This window comes from Otolemur garnettii, unplaced genomic scaffold (genome assembly GCF_000181295.1).
Source record: "Otolemur garnettii isolate 467f Iridium unplaced genomic scaffold, OtoGar3 scaffold00001, whole genome shotgun sequence".
Taxonomy (NCBI): domain Eukaryota; kingdom Metazoa; phylum Chordata; class Mammalia; order Primates; family Galagidae; genus Otolemur; species Otolemur garnettii.
The window spans coordinates 71,967,574-71,987,003 of record NW_003852396.1 but is presented as its reverse complement, the minus strand read 5'-3'; the positions used below and the strand labels follow the sequence as shown (position 1 = coordinate 71,987,003).

Below are 19,430 nucleotides of genomic sequence, written 5' to 3'. Positions count from 1 at the left end.
AAAAAAAAAAAAAGTGAATTTTATTTTTCTTTCTTAGTGTTTAGAAATATATTTTCTGTATAGGAAAATATAAGTTGGTTTGATGTATGCTACAAAATATGTACAATTTAAATTTATTTCATTTGTCCTGTTAGAGCCACATAATAAGAAATTGGGTCCTGGGTAGTGCCTATGGCTCAGTGGGTAGGGCGCCGGCCCCATATACCTAGGGTGGCAAGTTCAAATCCCACCTCATCCAAACTGCAACAAAAAATAGCTGGGCATTGTGGCAGGCACCTATAGTGCCAGCTTCTTGAGAGGCTGAGGCAAGAGAATCACCTAAGCCCAGGAGTTGGAGGTTGCTGTGAGCTGTAATTTCACAGCACTCTACCACGGGCGATAAAGTGAGACTCTGTCTCTTATAAAAACAAAAGAAAGAAAGAAAGAAAGAAATTTGGTCCTGATATTTTATTTTTTTAAGTTTAGTTTAATTAAGTTTAGTTTAGTTTAGGAGTCTCGCTTTGCTGCCTCCAATAGAGTGCGGTGACCTCATAGCTCACAGCACCCTCAAACTCTTAGGCTCAAACTATTCTCTTGCCTTAGCCTCCTGAGTAGCTGGGACTATAGACGCCCACCACAACACCTGGCTATTTTTAGAGACAGGGTCTCATTCTTGCTCAGAGCTGGTCTCAAACTTGTAAGCTCATGCTATCTGCCGGCCTTGGCCTCTCAGAGTGCTGGGATTACAGGCATGAGCTACTGTGCCTGGCTGAGTCCTGATATTTTAATAAATATAAGTATTAAGAATGTTCTCTAGGGAGGATAAAGCAGGAGGATTACTTGAGCCCAGGAGTTTAGGATCAGCTTGGGCAATATTGAGGTCCCCCATCTCTATAAAACATTTAAATTAGCCAAGCATGATGGTGCACACCTGTAGTCCCAGGTACTCAAGATGCAAAGGCAGAAACATCACTTAAACCCAGTAGTCTGAGATGGCAGTGAGCTATGATTGGACCACTGCTCTCCAGCCTGGGTGACAAAGCAAGAACCTATCTCAAAAAAAGAAGAAAAAAGATAAAGAAAAAATGTTCTTTAATGGTGGAAAGGTAGATAATGGTCTTAAAATATTTTATGGTATTTGCAGTTGAAAGAACTAGAAGAAGAATGGGTAAAACTGCCAACAGGAGCCACTAAACCTAGCCGGTTTCTTCGTTCCCAGCAAGAACTAGAAGCTAAATTGGAACAGCAACAGTCTGCTGGTGGTGATGCTGAGGGAGGTGAGCCAGTTTTACACATTGGTTTTTATAAAAATTAGCAAGAACTGGCGCTGCCCAAGAATTTGTGTTCACTAGGCATATTTTGTAGGACTGCCTTTAATAAACTGTAAGTTACACGTGATGTTAATAACTCTGATCCCTTCTCTATTAGTATTTCATCAGAGTTGTGAAAGGACTTATAAATATTTGATTGGTAAAACCATTCCATTGATTTTTATGGTTTGTTTTATATTTCTCCTTAAAGGTGGTGATGATGGTGATGAGGTGCCACAGATAGATGCTTATGAACTTTTGGAAGCAGTAGAAATTCTTTCCAAACTTCCTAAAGACTTTTATGACAAAATTGTAAGTAATAGTTCTTTCATTTATTTCTTTTCAACTAGTTACTGAATAGAATTAGAAAATGCTCTGCTGAGCCCTTGCTTGGTGTTTCCCCTTCACCCTATATCTTCCCTAGCAGAATGAGCTAGTTGCTTCTTCCTCTTTGTTCCCATAGTAGTTTATACATACTTGTAGTATAGCACTTTTTAAAAACCATGTCTTGCCAAAAACCAGAATATTATTCCTGACTTTCTTTTCTTCATTTTCTCTCAGATTTTACCTTTAAATATGTCTCAAATTCATCCTCTTTTCTTTATCCCCACTGCTACTGCTTTGCTCCAAGGTTGCTTGACCCTTATAGTACTGTTGACATTTTTTGTCAGATAATTCTTTGTACTGGTGGGTTGTCCTATGTATTGTAAGATATTTAGCAACATCTCTAGCTTTTACCCAGTAGATGTCAGTATCATCCTTCTAACTCATGACAATCAAAAATGTCTCCAAGCTGGGTGGCCGTAGTACAGTGGTTACAGTGCCAGCCACATATAGGCTGGCGGGTTCCAACCTGGCTCAGGCCAGCTAAACAACTGCAACAAAAAAAAATAGCCGGGCGTTGCAGCCGGCGCCTGTAGTCCCAGCTACTTGGGAAGCTGAGGCAAGAGAATCACTTAAGCCAAAGAGTTTGAGGTTGCTATGAGCTGTAATGCCATAGCACTCTACTGAGGGTGACATAGATTCTGTCTCAAAAACAAAACAAAAATGTCTCCAGACACTGCTAAATGTTCTCTAGGAGACAGAATTGTTGGTAGGGACCTACCCAAATAGAACTGTCCCATCCGGGAAAGAACGTACTGCCCAGGAAGGAACAAGTATACCAATCCCTACCCTGCCCCTCCCCAACTCTTATATTCCCACCCCAGCTTAACCCACATGCTGACTTTTTCAAACTCAGCCTGCTCGCACTCGAGTGAATAAGGCCACATTGCCCATATAGAACCTGAACTCCGCTTCCTTTCATTCATGTCTTGGAATAACCCCTCATTTTCAGTCCTTGACCTCTCAATTGTCCCCGGTTGAGAAACATCATTCCTTGCTGTACATGCTGCAGTAATCTTCCTATGAAACTCCCTGTCTCTGATATTGCCTTGTTTCCATCATTCTTCACAATGTAATTAGAGATGTCATTTTTTGAAAATGCTGATTTTCCCATTAAAGCTTGATTAAACCCTTCCATGGATCTTAAGATGATATCTGAAATCATTCTGTGACCATCAAGGCCATCTATGGCACCTTTGAGGCTGACACTTACCTTCTAGCCACATCTTTAATTGCTTTCACTCTCCATGTTCTAGTCGTACTGGATTTCTCTCAGTAACAAATGTGCCATGGTCACACATTTCTTTTCTTTTTTCTGTCTGTCTTTCTTTCTTTCTTTCTTTTTTTGAGGCAGTTGTATTATGTCACCCTCAGTAGAGTGCTGTGGCATCACAGCTCACAGCAACCTCAAACCCTTGGGCTTAAGCGATTCTCTTGCCTCAGCTTCCCAGGTAGCTGGGACTATAGACGCCTGCCACAATGCTCAGCTATTTTTTTGTTGCAGTTGTTGTTGTTTAGCAGACCCAAGCCAGGTTCAAAGCCACCAGCCTTGGTATATATGGCCAGCACCGTAACCACTGAGCTGTGGGCACCAAGCCAATGGTTGTTTTCTTTAAGGCTTTAACATATGCTGTTCTTTCTGCCTATAACATTCTTCTCTTGCCATTCATCTAGTAATACCTCTTTATCCTCTAGCTCTTACTTTAAGCATTACTTTTTAGGGGAGATTCTTACTGCCTAAACTAGATTGAGTCCTCTTGCTTCATTACCAGAGCCTCTTGTACTTATCTTTTCATAGTGGTCACTTGGTAGTTATTCATTGAAAATCTTCTTAGCTCTGCTGTCAGCAACTTGAATATCCTATTAACTTCTGATTAACAAAATAAATATCTGATACATTGAACTATAATCTCCGGGATAGTGAATTTTTCATCTTCTTTGTATCTCTAGTTTTTTCATATAAATGGGTGTTCAAATTGTTGAATGATTATTTGATCTCTAGTGAGACATAGTCTACTTTATGGCCATAAAACAAAGGGATTCGCATTATACTCACAATCTGGAAAACTAACCTTGAAGATTAGAACAATTTGAGTTGTTCGTTACGTGATTATTTTATTTTGGGCTTTTTAATATTGTACTTGTAGAAATTCCTCTTCTGTTATTATGCTATTGTGACATGGTCCAGAGATGCTCTCTATCAGTGTTTTCTGTTTAACACTTGTTTACCAATGAGAACAAAAAGTTATGTTATTCTGTTTACTTATTATATTACTTTAGGATTATAAAATCTTACAAAAATACATATGTGAACAAAATTTTATATTAAAAATGTTCTGGCTGCACAGTTTTATAACCTTGTTTTTTAATGAACGTTAGACAATTTCTAAAAGCAAGCAAAAAATTATATGTCTTTGAATTAGTATAGTGCAAGCAATAGACTTTTATTCTGCTCTTTTATTTTCTGTTCTACAAATGGCTCATATTGTGTCTTATAGGAGGCAAAAAAATGGCAAGAGAGAAAAGAGGCCCTGGAGGCTATAGAAGTACTGGTGAAAAACCCCAAACTGGAAGCTGGTGATTATGCAGATTTAGTAAAAGCATTAAAAAAGGTAAATACAAGGACCTTCAGCATTGATATTGTTGCAGCAAACAAGGATGTTGAATTTTTCATCAGTCATCTTTTGAATTACAAATATATTACTATTTAATTAATACTTGTTATTTTTTGAGACAGAGTCTGACTTTGTCATCCTCAGTAGAGTGCCGTGGCGTCACAGCAACCTCAAACTCTTGGGGTCAAGTGATTTCTCTTGCTTCAGCCTCCTAAGTAGCTGGGACTACAGGCACCGGCCAGAATGCCCAGCTATTTTTAGAGACAGGGTCTTGCTCAGGCTCGGGCTGGTCTTGAATTCGTGAGCTCAGGAGATCCATCTGCCTTGGCCTCCCAAAGTGTTAGGAGTACAGAGAGGAGCCACCATGCCTGGCCTAATTTAATGAATACTATTGATGGTATTTGAATTGCAGATACATGTTTTTAAAGGATTGTTTAAAATTATTATCTTAGGTTAGTTTGGGTTTTAATATTTGTTTATCACCGTGACTTTAAGTATGCTATCTGATAGCTTCTGTAAACCTCAAGAATAACAGGGTCTTGTTAATCTAGAACCACATGTTCCAGTTTAATAATTCTGTAGGATAAGCTATTTAAATTAGCTATATTTAATTAAACAAATATTAAATTTGAAGACAAATAGCAAATAATGCCACACTGAATTATATTAGCATGTGAATAGAGGATATGGGAATATGTAAGTATAAAGTGGGCAAGCACTAAAAATAAATACTTTTAGTTTAGGAGTCTTTGGTCTTATTTAGGTCCAATCAGGTTGAATGCTGCTGGTGAGTATTTTTTTAATTAATGACTTTTTATAAAATCTCAAAGTATAGATCAAACACTATAGATAACAATTTAGAGCTTAAGAACAAACTCTGAAGGCATATTCATGAATACAGCAAGACTGAAAAGTTTGTTTTGTTTGCTTCCTTAGTCTGAAATTACAGAGGATTAGAATGATAAAAGGAGGAAGTTAATCTTTAATTGTATGCACATGTAGAATGATTATGATTATTTGTGGGTTTTTTTTTTTTTTGCAGTTGTTATTGTTGTTTTTGCTGGCTTGGGCTGGATTCAAACCCTGTCACATAGGGTGTATGTGAATGGCGCCCTACCCACTGAGCTACAGGTGCCACCATGATAATGATTATTTGTGGTAGTTGTGTTCTATAACGTTGCCAAGAGCACTAAGTTAATGAATACTGAACCATTTCTTATAGGGAAAATACAGGATCAGGGTCCTGTGACCCTCTGGTCACAATATTTTCATCAACTGATCAATATATAACCTTATTCTGTTTGACAATATCTTCTTGTCAATGTCTTACATATGTATTGTTGATTAATCAACACTGAACTCATGTTCAATAGCACTGTAACTCATGCCTGCATGAAGCTTTTCTGACAGTGTTTTTTGCACTAGACAGCATTTCAGTGCTACTCTGGGGGCCATTTAAATGAGGAAAGCACCAACAAAAAAACATAGCTCTAAGTAGGACATGAAAAGGATACTTACTTACAGTATGAGAGTTGAAACAAACAGAAGGTTACTTTGTTCCCTCTCAGCTGGGAATATGCACATCAGACAACTCAAAATTTTCACAGCTTTGTGCTTTTGTCTGCAAATGACCAAGAAAGTACCATGGATAATGATTTTGGGGTTATAAATCAGTTTTAACAAGTAGGTAAATTCATAAATATGGGTTTATGAATAAGGAGGACCTGTATTTTTTAATAGTTAGCCTGTGTATTATATATACAGAGAGAAGATCGTGGATTTTATATTTGGGTAGACAGTAGATGTCTGAGAGATCTAGAGTAGCCCTTTGCATGTGGCAATGTTGGGGCAAATAAATCAAAAGGCCACAAACAAGTAAAAAGAAACTTACTTTTGTGGCTAAAATACTTAAAACAATGAAAAATAAACTTTAGTTGTAAACATTAACCTGAAATGTGACATTTTGTTTTTTATATACACCAACTTCATATCTTATTGACCCTTTTTTTTTTAATAGACAGAGTCTCACTCTGTCACCCAGTTTGGAGTTCAATGGTGTGATCATAGCTCATTGCAGCCTCAGACTCCTGCACTCAAGCTATCTTCCCAGATAGGGAAGCTGGCCTCCCAGAGTACTAGGGTTATAGGAGTAAGCTACTGTAGCCTGTCAGCACTTTTCTTTTTTTAATTTTATTTTTTTTTAATTTTTGAGACAAAGTCTCAAGCTGTCACCCAGGGTAGAGTGCTGTGATGTCATAGCTCACAGCAACCTCCAATTCTTGGGTGCAAGCTATCTTCTTGCCTCAGTTTTTCTATTTTTAGTAGAGACAGGATCTCGCTATTTGTTCAGGCTGTTCTTGAACTTGTGAACTCAAGCAATCCACCCATCTCAGCCTCTGAGAGGTGTAGGATTACAGGCGTGAGCCACTGCTCCTGGCCTGTCAGCACTTTTAGTTGTACAGGATTTCCTAGATTTAGATTAAAATGAGATTATGACCATTCCCTGCTCTAAAACAGAAGTCACTAAAATGACATAAGCCACTGAGTTTTTCTTATCTCTGGAATGAAGTTCCACTACGTAGACTATTTTTCTTAAAAATAAACTCTTTTCCCAGCTTGGCACCCATAGCACAGTGGTTATGGTGCCAGCCACATACACCAAAGCTGGCAAGTTTGAGCCTGGCCAGGGCCAGCTAAATACAATGACAACTGCAATAAAAAAGAGCCGGGTGTTGTGGTAGGTGCCTATAGTCCCAGCTACTTGGGAGGCTGAGGCAAGAGAATCGCTTAGGCCCAAGAGTTTGAGATTGCTGTGAGTTGTGATGCCACAGCACTCTACCAAGGGTGACATAGTGAGATTCTGTCTTAAAAAAATAAATAAAAAATAAATACTTTTCTTTTTCCCACTCTCATTTCTCAGTTAAGAATAACTTGTTTATGAGATATATGACAATGAATGTGACAAGCAGATATAATATTAGGGTACCTGGTTCACCACTCACCTATAAATACATTTAATCCTTTACAATATTGAAATATAATAGATACATAGTATCTTCTTCAATACCATATGTTAAGGTCATGAGTGTCCAGAGCCTAGCTCCCACTGGTTACTACTCTAAAAGTAGATAGGAAGAAGTATTCTCCTAACAAAAGGATGGAATGGTAGTTTCAAATTGAGTGTGTATAATAAAATCAATCTGGTTTATTTTTTTGAGACAGAGTCTTACTCTGTTGCCCTGGATAGAATACTATGGCATCATAGCTCACAACAATCTCAGTCTCTTGGGCTTGAGCAATCCTCTTGCGTCAGCCTCCCAAGTAGCTGCGACTATAGGTGCCAGCAACAATGCCCAGCTATATTTTCTATTTTTAGTAGAGATTAGGTCTTGCTCTTGCTAAGGCTGATCTCGAACACTTGAGCTCGAGCAGTCTACCTGCTTCGGCCTCCTAGAGTGCTGGGTTTACTGGTGTGAGCCACTGCACCAGCTGACAGAAATCACTCTTTGAGCTATATAAAAAGATTGATGTCCATATCTCACCCCAGATTCATTGAACTAGAATTTCTTGGGTATGTTTTAATGACCATTTCTAGTATATATATTTATTTAGTTGCTAGCATAAAATCAAACCTGATATGTTTTTGTTAAGGAGACATAACCAGAACATTTACAAATGCAAATAATGAGTTTAATACATAACTGAGTGGAAATTTTTTTCTCTATATACTTATAGTAATTAGAAATTTAGCAAAGTGTTTATTAAGATCTTGATCCCATTTTTTCTTAAGAAAGATAAACTTGTTTCCCATGAGTTTATAGGGAGAACATGCTTTAGTAAAGGGATCAAAAGTTTTGGACTCAAAATAGACTTGGGTTTGAATCATAGCACTACCATTTGCTAGCTATGTGACCTTGAGCATGTTAATTTGTTACTTAATTTTTGACATCTACAGAGTGAGATAATAATAGCATCTGCCTCATAGGCTTTGGTTGAAAATTAAATTTAGAAGGCTTATAAGAGTTGGACGCAGTGGCTCACCCTTTTAGTCCTAGCACTATGGGAAGCCAGATAGGATGATCCCTTGAGCTCAGGAGTTCGAGATTAGCCTGTGCAAGAGCAAGACCCCGTCTCTACTAAAAAATAAAAAAAATTAGCTGGAGGTCATGGTAGGTGCCTGTAATCCAGCTGCTTGGTAGGCTGAGGCAGTAGGATCACTTTAGCCCAAGAGTTTTTCTGTTTGTTTTTTATTGTAGACACAGAGTCTTAGTTTGTCGCCCTCGGTAGAGTGTCATGGCATCACACAGTTCACAGCAACTTCCGACTCCTGGACTTAAGCGATTCTCCTGCCTCAGCCTTCTGAGTAGCTTGGACTACAGGCGCCCACCATGACACCCAGCTGTTTTTTTTGTTGTTGTTGCTAGGGCCGGGTTTGAACCTGCCACCCTTAGTATATGGGGACGGCGCCCTACTCACTGAGCCACAGACAGCGCCTCTGAGCCCAAGAGCTGAAGGTTGCTGCTAGGGTAACACCATGACAGTCTAGCTTGGGGCAACAGAGTAAAATTCTGTCTCAAAAAAAAAGAAGAAAAAATTGGCTGTTTCTGTGGCTCAAAGTAGAGGGCACTGGCCCCATATAATGGAGGTAGTGGTTTCAGCACCAGCCAAAAAAAAAAAACAGGGAAAAAAAAGTTATAATGCAACTATAAAATTATGCCTAATCAGGTTTTGTTGTTTTGTTTTTGAGATAGGGGCTCCCTCTGTTGCCCGGACTAGAGTATATGACATTGTAATATCTCATTGCACCCTCATTCTCCTAGGCTCAAATGATCTTCCTGCCTCATCCCCCCAGGTAGCTGGGACTACAGGGGCCTGCAGCCACACCTGGCTAATTTTTTTGTTTTTATACACATGGGGTCTCACTCTTGTCCAGGCTGCTCTTAAACTCCTCAACTCAAGCAGTCCTCCACCTTGGCCTTCTAGTGTGCAAGAATTACAGACATGAGCCACTGTAGCCAACCCTAATTTTTTTTTTTTTTGAGACAGAGCCTCAAGCTATCCCCCTGGGTAGAGTGCTGTGGCTTCACAGCTCACAGCAACCTCCAACTCCTGGGCTCAAGCAAGTCTCCTGCCCCAGCCTCCCAAGTAGCTGGGACCACAGGCGCCTGCCACAATGCCCGGCTATTTTTTGGTTGCAGCTGTCATTGTCGTTTGGCGGGTCCGGGCTGGATTCAAACCTGCCACCTTAGGTGTATGTGGCTGGCGCCTTAGCCACTTGAGCCACAGACGCGGAGCCAGCCAGCCCTAATTTTTTAAAGTAAATGTTAGGGCCAGATGCAGTGGCTTGTGCCTGTAATCCCAGCATTCTGGGAGGCCAAAGCGAGTGGATTGCTTGAGCTCAGGAGTTCAAGACCAGCCTGAGCAAAAGCACCACCCAGTCTCTACTAAAAATAGAAAAAAACTGAGGGAAGAGGATCACTTGAGCCCCAGTTAGAGGTTGCTGTGAGCTAGGATACCAGGGCTACAGCTAGAGACTCTGTCTCAAAAAAATAAATAATAAAATAAAATAAATGTTAGTCTTTTAATCCCTATTCCTCTGTATTTAGGAAGTGTATATTTGTAGGTACCAACTAGAACTTCCTTGCATGGTATGTATTAGATGATGCTAAAAATCTAGAATAAAGCGTTCTTATGCAATACCGTATCTTAGGGACTATATAAAATTCAAAGTAGAATGAAGGCATTACTTCTTCTGGAAAAAGAATGAAAACCAAGAATTTGGGGACACTTATAAGTAAAGCAGCTTTTTCACACTAACTGACTTAGGAAGTATACCATTATACCACACTAAAATCTCACCTGAAAGACCAGTCAAGTCATTGTGAATTGTCACAGAATGGGCTACCCATAAGTTTAGATAAGTGCTGGGCTTTGGGGTATAGCTTATAAGGGTGATAGTATAAAGACTGCTAGAGGAAAATCTACTAAGCAACTCTAAATACAAGCTTGATGATCATTAGAAGATCCAAATGGCAGCTTTAATGCCAGAAACTCCCTCAGAGGAATGGGAATAGTGGCATTCATAATTTAGGATTCTCGTGGAATTCTGGAAGGTATCTATAGCTATTTCTACTGATCCTCCTTGGGTAAAAATATTAGATCTGCTGCCCTGTGGTGTCTTTCAGAAATACACTTTTTGGGGGTGGTGCCTGTGGCTCAAGGAGTAGGGCACTGGCCCAGTATACCGGAGGTGGTGGGTTTAAACCCGGCCCCAGCCAAAAACTGCAAAAAAAAAAAAAAAAAAAAAAAAGAAAGAAATACACTTTCTTTTAGACTTCTCTGACCCAAAGCAAAGTCAGCAGACCTCTAGCTTCTCTGCCATTATCAGGGTCACCTCCTACACAGATGAATGATGCTGACAGCACAGACTACAGGGACTGGGTAGTAAGCAATTTTAAGTGTGATTTTATATTTTAGGTAGAACTTTAAGATAAGAGACTAAACATATAAAGGGAAGCTCCCAATTGCAATATTATGAAAGAAGGTTGGGCGGCACCTGTGGCTCAAGGTGTAGGGCGCTGGCCAAAAACTGCAAAAAAAAAAGAAAGAAGGTTTCTTCTTTTGTAGGAAACAAAATTGGTCACCATTAGCAAAATCGCTTTCAGAGTTCTTTTGAGAAAAAATTGTTAATACCTTTATTCAGTGATGTGACTATTTTGTTATTTAGGTTGTTGGAAAGGACACCAATGTCATGCTGGTGGCTTTGGCAGCAAAATGTCTTACTGGCCTGGCTGTTGGGCTAAGAAAGAAATTTGGACAATACGCAGGACATGTAAGTAACATTCCTTTTTAGATACAAATCAATAAAATTATCAAAAATAGCAAGCCTGGTTTGCTTTATGCTCTAAAAGAACTCATTAGCATTGATCTTTTATATATTGTACAAAGTAGGTTTCCTATTAGATTTTATTACTAGTGTAGATTCTTACAGATTTTAATAGAGAAGGCAGTTTTAACTAAACCCATAAGCCTTATATGGAAAGTCAAGCACTTTGCCTAAAATACTTAGTTGTTGATTTATTTGCTTATTACTTACATACTTAGTATCTTGGTTTGTTCTTATTATATAACAAGATGAAATAAGACTTATAAAGACCAGGGCCAGAGAGCTTGGTGCTCGTGCTCAGTGGTTAGGGGGCCGGCCACGTGCTCCATGGCTGGTGGGTTCAAACCCAGCCCAAGCCTACTAAACAAAAAGAAAAAAAAAAAGGGATCAGGACCAGAATAAAAATTGAAATAGGAGAGGTGATAATAAAACTGTAGGCTTGGTGCCTGTGGCTCAAGTGGCTAAGGCGCCAGCCACATACACCTAAGGTGGTGGGTTCGAATCCATCCCGGGGCCCGCCAAACAACAATGATGGCTGCAACCAAAAAAAAGAAAAATAGCCAGGTGTTGTGGCAGGCGCCTGTAGTCCCAGCTACTTGGGAGGCAGAGGCAGGAGACTCACTTGAGCCCAGGAGTTGGAGGTTGCTGTGAGCTGTGATACTACGGCACTCTACCCAGGGGGATAAAAAATATATATATATAAAAAAAACTGTAAATGTAAAACTATGAAGTTAATATATAAACTGTTTTGGGGTTTGTTGGGTTTGTTTTGTTTTTTATTTTTGAGACAGTCTCTGTCACCGTGAGTAGAGTGCTGTGGTGTCATCATTGTTTACAGCAACCTCGAAATCCTGGGTTCAAGTGACCTTCTTGCCTCAGCCTGCAGAGTAGCTGGGACTACAGGCATGTACCACCATGTCTGTCTAGTTTTTTCTATTTTTAGTAGAGACAAGGACTCACTTTTGCTCTGGCTGGTCTCCAACTCCTGACTTTAGGCAATCCACCAGCTTATCCTCCCAGAGTGCTAGGATTACCGGCATGAACCACCACACCCAGCCTTATAAAATGTGTTTTAATAGCGTCTCCTATTTATTATATTATTTATTTATTTATTTATTTATTTATTTCAAGACAGAGTCTCAACTATGTCACCCTCAGTAGAGTATTGTGGCATCACAGCTCACAGCAACCTCAAACCCTTGGGCTTAAGTGATTCTCTTGCCTCAGCCTCCTGAGTAGCTGAGGCTATAGGCACCCACCACAACACCCAGCTATTTTGTTGTTGTTTAGCAGGCCTGGGCAGGATTTGAACTCACCAGCCCCAGTGCATTTGGTTGGTGCCCTAATCACTAAGCTGTAAGGACTAAGTCTAATTTTTATTTTATTTTTATTTCATTTTATTTTTGCGATAGTGTTTTTTTCTTTTATCCTGGGTAGAATGCTGTGGTGTCATCATAGCTCACAGTAACCTCAAACTCTTGGGCTCAAGCGATCCTTTTGCCTCACCCTCCCATGTGGCTGGGACTATAGGTGCCGGTCACGACACCTAGCTATTTTCAGAGACTGAGTCTCACTCTCACTCCAGCTGGTCTGGAAGCTGTGAGCTCAGGCAATCTACCTGCCTTGGCCTCCCAGAGTGGTAGGATTACAGGAGTGAGCCACTGCACCAGGCCTGTTCGGTTTTTCTGAGACAGAATCTTACTTTCTCTCCCTGGTTAGAGTACCATGGCATCATAGATCACAGCGACCTCAGTCTCTTGGGCCTGAGCAATCCTCTTGCCTCAGGCTCCCTAGTAGCTGGGACTACAGGCATTCACCACCATGCCTGGCTAGATATTTTATACTTTTTGTTGTTGTTGACAGAGTTTTACTTTATTACCCTTGGTAGGGTGCCATGGTGTCACAGCTCACAACGACCTCCAACTCCTTGGCTTAGGCGATTCTCTTGCCTCAGCCTCCTGAGAAGCTGGGACTACAGGTGTCTGCCACAACGCCCAGCTATTTTTTTGCTGCAGTTTGGCTGCAGCCAGGTTCGAACTCGCCACCCTCAGTATATGGGTCTGGCGCCCTACCCGCTGAGCTACAGGTGCTACCCAATATTTTATACTTTTGTATTAGGAATAACTTTTCAAGATAGAAAGCAATTTTTAAATTAGTCATTTTAATTTACTAAATGATTGCTTGATTCTCTAGTTTGAGTTCTAAGTCTGGCCTTGTTTCACTTTCTTGTATATGGTAAAGAATATTTCCATTAAAAATAAATAAAAATAAAGAAAATATCTCCATTGCTCTATAATTTGGGAGTTTCCTTCTCTTACCCTTAAAACTATAAAGTATATGGTGTTTGGTATCAAACATTTTAATGGTTTAGTTTTATTTTCTTTAACTGTTTATAAGCTAATTTTTGACAATATTTATAAAACTAAACTTTAGCTTTATAGTCATTAAAATTCTTGATTTTCAAATTTATAACTATTAGTATTGTAAAGTCTTTTATATGTTTCCATGCAAATAGTATTTCTTCTAATCTACAGCACTTCTGTGAAATCTAAAAAATACTTTTTTTCAGATGCCATTGAGCTTTCCTATTACCTTTTGCACCATGAAATTCTTTTTCAGTTTGCCTACTAACAAAGTACCTGGCACTCAAAGTAGATATATTGGGCATTCAGCAGTTAATGAATTAGTAATAGTTTACAAGATAAAATGTAAAGTATAGAAATTGGGGCAGCACCTGTGGCTCAGTGGGTAAGGCACCAGCCCCATACACCAAGGGTGGCGGATTCAAACCCAGCCCCAGCCAAACTGCAACAAAAACTAGCCGGGCATTGTGGTGGGCGCCTGTAGTCCCAGCTTCTCAGTTGGCTGAGGCAAAAGAGTCGCCTAAGTCTGGGAGTTGGAGGTTGCTGTGAGTGTGTGATGCCCTGGCACTCTACTGAGGGCGATAAAAAATGAGACTCTGTCTCTAAAAAAAACAAGTATAGAAATTCCAACTGCATTGTCTAAACTTAGTACTTATGTAAGAAGATATAATTCTGATCACAAATTTCTTTTTTTAAATTGGTATAGTGAAGGGGCAGTCCATTGAGTTATATCAGCATCTTAGGTTGGAAGAAGAATTATATTCACCCTACCCTAAGTCTGCGTAGTTGCAAATTACTTTCTGTAATGAGAGATGTTACTAATAATAATGATTATATGTTTGCATATAAGATAGAGAGGGAGAAAATAGGGTGAGAAGCACTGCTATAGTGGAACAGGATGAGAACTCTTAATTGTTCCCTAAGACTCTTATGCCCTTCAAGAAAGAAAATGACTTTTAATTCACCTTAAATGTTCACTTTTTTTGTTTTGGGGGGTTTTTTTGGTAGTGTCACAGTCATTTTTTAAACAAGCAGCTTTTCTGAGATAAAACTTACAATAAAATTCACCCTCTTAAAGTGGTTTTATAGTATTCACAATGTGGTATAACTATCACCACTGTCTAATTCCAGAACATTTTCTTCACCCCCAAAATAAACCCCATTCCTGTTATCAGTCATGCCTCATACTGCTCTTCCCCTGGATCCTAGAAACTACTATTCTACTTCTGACACTTTTTGTAAATGGAATCACACAATATGTGGCATTTTATTTTTGGTTTTGGTTTTTCTTTTGAGACAAAGACTCAAGCTATCCCCCTGGGTAGAATGCCGTGGCTTAACAGCTCACAGGAACCTCTAACTCCTGGGCTCAAGTGAGTCTCCTGCCTTAGCCTCCCAAGTAGCTGGGACCACAGGCGCCCGCCACAACACCCGGCTATTTTTTGGTTGCAGCTGTTGTTGTTTTGGTGGGCCCAGGCCAAATTCAAACCCACCACCTTAGGTGTATGTGGCTGGCGCCTTAGCCACTTGAACCACAGGGGCCGAGCCAATATGTGGCATTTTGTGACTGGCTTTTTTCATGTTAGCATACTGTTTTCAAGGATCAGTCGTGTTCTAATATTTATCAATACTTTATTCCTTTTTATTGCTGAACAATATTCCAACTGTTCACTTTTAGGTTGTGCCAACTATTTTGGAGAAATTCAAAGAGAAGAAGCCTCAAGTGGTACAAGCCCTACAAGAGGCAATTGATGCAATCTTCCTTACCGTAAGTTACAGCACAAATTTGTGGTTTTATCTAAAGTATATTTTGTCAATATAATGTTTTGATCTTTACAATTGAGAAAATCTCATTGACCACATTTTGTTTCTACAGACCACACTACAGAACATCAGCGAAGATGTTTTAGCAGTAATGGATAATAAAAATCCAACCATCAAGCAGCAGACATCTCTTTTTATTGCAAGAAGCTTCCGCCATTGCACTGCTTCTACCCTGCCAAAGAGCTTGCTAAAGCCCTTTTGTGCTGCACTACTTAAGGTATACACTTTCTTTGAAATTGGGGGAATGTTCTATATCTAGGCAAGATTTTTTTTTTCTTTTATATACATGACCACTTGACTTTCAGATGGTAGATTATGATCTTTCGAGGAGCAGACTTTATAGCTTTGGAAACTAAATCCTAATTATAACTGTTTGTGTTCCTAGTCTTGAAGGAAGTCATAAGCTGGTTTTATGATTCCACTAACTGCTAAGCATTTTTTTTACTAATTCCATATACTGGTGTATACTTGATACCTGCCCAAGCACAGGTATCAAGTATTAGTACTTGAAGATCATTTGGGAGAGAGGCATTTTAGATAGAGGGTAGGAAGAAAAGGAAATACTTGATTGGCTACTTGATTGCCTATAGCTCAAGCAGCCAAGGCGCCAGCCACATACACCAGAGCTGGCAAGTTTGAATCCAGCCCGGGCCTAACAAACAGCAATGACAACTACAACCAAGAAATAGCTGGGCATTGTGGTGGGCGCCTGTAGTTCCAGCTACTTGGGAGGCTGAGGCAAGAGAATCGCTTAAGCCCAGGAATTGGAGGTTGCTGTGAGCTATGATGCCACGGCACTGTACCAGGGCAATAGCTTGAAGCTCTGTCTCAAAAAAAAAAAAAAAAAAAAAGACTTGATTAATATATATTACCAGAGATTTCCTTAACCCAGAAAGAAATTTGTGGGCCTGGTACAGTAGCTCATACCTGTTATCCCAGCACTTTGGGAAGCCAATGCAGAAAAATTGCTGAAGCCAGGAGTTGAAGATCAGCCTTGGCAACATAGTGAGATCCCATCTCCATGAAAAAGGAAAATTAGCCATTCCTGGTGATGTGTACCAATAGTCCTAGCTATTCAGGAGGCTGAAGCAGGAGGATCACTTGAGCCCAGGAGTTCAAGGCTACAGTGAGCTTTGATAGTACCAGTACATGCCAGCCTGAGCAACAAAGTAAGACTCCTTCTCAAAAACAAAAAGAAAGAATTTATGAAAAAGTAACTATTAATTGGCAAAAGGAAAACTACATTTAGCTTTAGTAAATTGTGTAAAGCAAATTTGTTTATTTATTTTTATTTATTTTTTTTTTTGAGACAGAGTCTCACTGTGTTGTCCTCAGTAGAGTGCTATGACATCACAGCTCACAGCAACCTCTAACTCTTGGACTTAAGTGATTTTCTTGCCTCAGCCTCCCAAATAACTGAGACTACAGGTGCCCGCCACAACACCCATCTACTTTTTTATTGCAGTTGTCATTATTTAGCAGGCCTGGGCAGGATTTGAACTTGCCTGCCTCAGTATGTGGTCAGTGCCCTAACCACTGAGCTATGGGTGCTGAGCCTATTTTTTCTTTTTTTTTTTTTGAGACAGGGTCTTACTTTGTTGCCCTTGGTAAAGTGCCATAGCATCACAGCTCACAGGAACCTCAAACTCTTGGGCTCAAGTGGTCTTCTTGCCGTAGCCTCCCTTAGACTACAGGCACCAGCTACAATACCCACCTATTTTTAGAGACAGGGGTCTCACTCTAGCTCAGGCTGGTCTTGAACCTGTGAGCTCAGGCAGTCCATCTGCCTGGCCTCCCAGAGTGCTAGGATTACAGGAGTGAGCCACTATGCCTGGCCTGTGTAAAAGCAAATTATCCAGTAAACATCAGCCTGAATTAGAATAAATGATACCCAAAATACCTTGTATTAAGATCACTTTGCTTAATTCTGGACTATAGCACATCAATGATTCTGCACCTGAAGTCAGAGATGCTGCATTTGAAGCACTGGGTACTGCTTTGAAGGTGGTTGGTGAGAAAGCAGTAAACCCATTCTTAGCTGATGTGGACAAACTCAAGCTTGATAAGGTAGGTTAGTAATGGATTATACTGAAATTGGATAAGAGTCCTATCGCTTTGCTTTATGATTTTGTATATTGGAAGTTAGCACTAGTGTCCTTTTGTCAGAATTTCTCAATTTTTGTTACCGGTCATAGTAAGAAAGAAATTTTTTTCATTGCACAGGCACATGTAGAATTGAAACAAATTTTGGAAGATTATCTCTGGCATTTTGTTTTCAATTTTATCTGTTCTGTTTCACAGTCGCATACCAATGCCAATGTGGTACTTGATGAACACCAGTGGGGGGGTCCAGACACTGACTGCAGAATAAATAGTACTATAATTCCCGAAAAAAAAGGTATATTTTACATATAATTGCACAGGTAACTATCAACACTTTAGTCACATTCTCTGCATTTTCTTTTTATTTTTTTCTTTTGATTTGTGGCTGGGACAGATGTATTTGCTGGATTCACTGCATTCCTTCATATATTTCTGGTCTCTCCCACAGGGACAAAGGTAGCAGCAACCCTTTTTTTTGGTAAGCTTTTCATTGCTTGTCTCGTAACTCTTTCCTTTGGTTCAGTGTGAACCGTTCCTCTTGTCACCGTGCCTTGTCCTTGATTGCACTAGTGTCCACAAAGATTCATTGCCATTATATATGAAGGTTTTGATACAGACTGTGTTATGGATCATTATTCTACTTCCAAGAAACAGAAACACTACTGTTTCACTACTGATCATTATTCTACTTCCAAGAAACACTGCTGTCAACAGCAGTGTTCTTTCTGATTCACTTGTGAAAGTTTCATCTTGCTCAGCTTATTAATGTTGCTGAGAGGGCTTCATTTGCTTTCTTCTGTATAGCACTCAGTTGGTGTCAGCTATGGAGTTTGGAAGAGAGCACTTTCTCTCGATGATTTCCTATGACTTTAAAAGTGGGTGAAAGGAAGCTGAAAGCCTTGAGCATTTGCAACAGGCTTTGGGGGACTTTACTCCTTCCCACATGACAATTTTTCAGTGGTTTCAAGAATTTAGAAGAGTCTGAATTTTAGTGAAGGACAGGGAGAGGAATGGACATCCAGTGACTGCAGTGACTAAGGAAAACAGTGGTGCTGTAGAGAAAATGCTTCGCAAAAACAATCGAGTAACATTTAAGGACATCGAAGCAGCACTACAGATTGGATCACAAGCAGTGTCCAAAATCCTGCATGATTATCTTCACATCAGGAAAGTTTTGTCCTGATAGGTGCCTCATAATTTGACAGATGAGCAAAAGGGCACCCATGTTGAATGGTGTGAGGAAATGCTGGTTAGATTCAATGGAGGCAAGTCTAGACATGTTCTCACATTGTTACTGGATTTACTAATTTGGTCCTAAGAATAAGCATCAGTTGATTTTTTTCCCTGGATGAAAATCCACCAACAAGTGTAAAGGGGCCAGCCAGGCATGGTGGTTCATACCTATAATTCTGGCACTCTGGAATGCTAAGGCAGGTGGATTGTTTGAGCCCAGGAGCTGGAGACCAGCCAGAGCAAGAGCAAGACCCCTCTACCAAAAATAGAAAAACTAGGCCAGGCACAGTGGCTCCCAACTGTAATCCTAGCACTCTGGGAGGCTGAGGCAGGTGGATTGCTTGAGTTCATGGGTTTGAGACTAGCCTGAGCAAAAGTGAGATCTCATTTCTACTAAAAATAGAAAAACTAAGGGAAGAGGATCACTTGAGCCTGAGTTAGAGGTTGCTGTGAGTTATGATACCATGGCACTCTACGTGGGTGACAGCTTGAGTCTTTGTCTCCAAAAAAAAAAAGAAAAGAAAAAAATAGAGAAAATAGCCAGCCGTTGTGGTGGGCACCTGTTATCCCAGCTACTTGAGAGGCTGAGGTAAGAGGATCTCATGAGTCTAAGAATTTGAGGTTGCTGGCTCGGCGCCTATAGCTCAACCAGCTAAGGTGCCAGCCACCATACACCTAAGGTGGCGGGTTTGAATCCAGCCCGGACCTGCCAAACAATAATGATGGCTGCAAC

At 40.0% G+C, this 19,430-nt stretch overlaps 1 protein-coding gene across 1 annotated transcript in view; it reads left to right on the top strand.

Moving 5' to 3' along the window:
• CKAP5 (cytoskeleton associated protein 5) overlaps positions 1–19,430 on the top strand; it is a 144,593-nt gene that overhangs the window by 57,567 nt on the left and 67,596 nt on the right. The window contains exons 6-12 of the mRNA XM_023510089.1: positions 1,124–1,256; positions 1,501–1,601; positions 4,172–4,285; positions 11,016–11,120; positions 15,216–15,305; positions 15,414–15,578; positions 17,300–17,428. Of these exons, the coding sequence (XP_023365857.1) occupies positions 1,124–1,256; positions 1,501–1,601; positions 4,172–4,285; positions 11,016–11,120; positions 15,216–15,305; positions 15,414–15,578; positions 17,300–17,428 (837 nt within the window). The remainder of the gene's footprint in view (positions 1–1,123; positions 1,257–1,500; positions 1,602–4,171; positions 4,286–11,015; positions 11,121–15,215; positions 15,306–15,413; positions 15,579–17,299; positions 17,429–19,430) is intronic.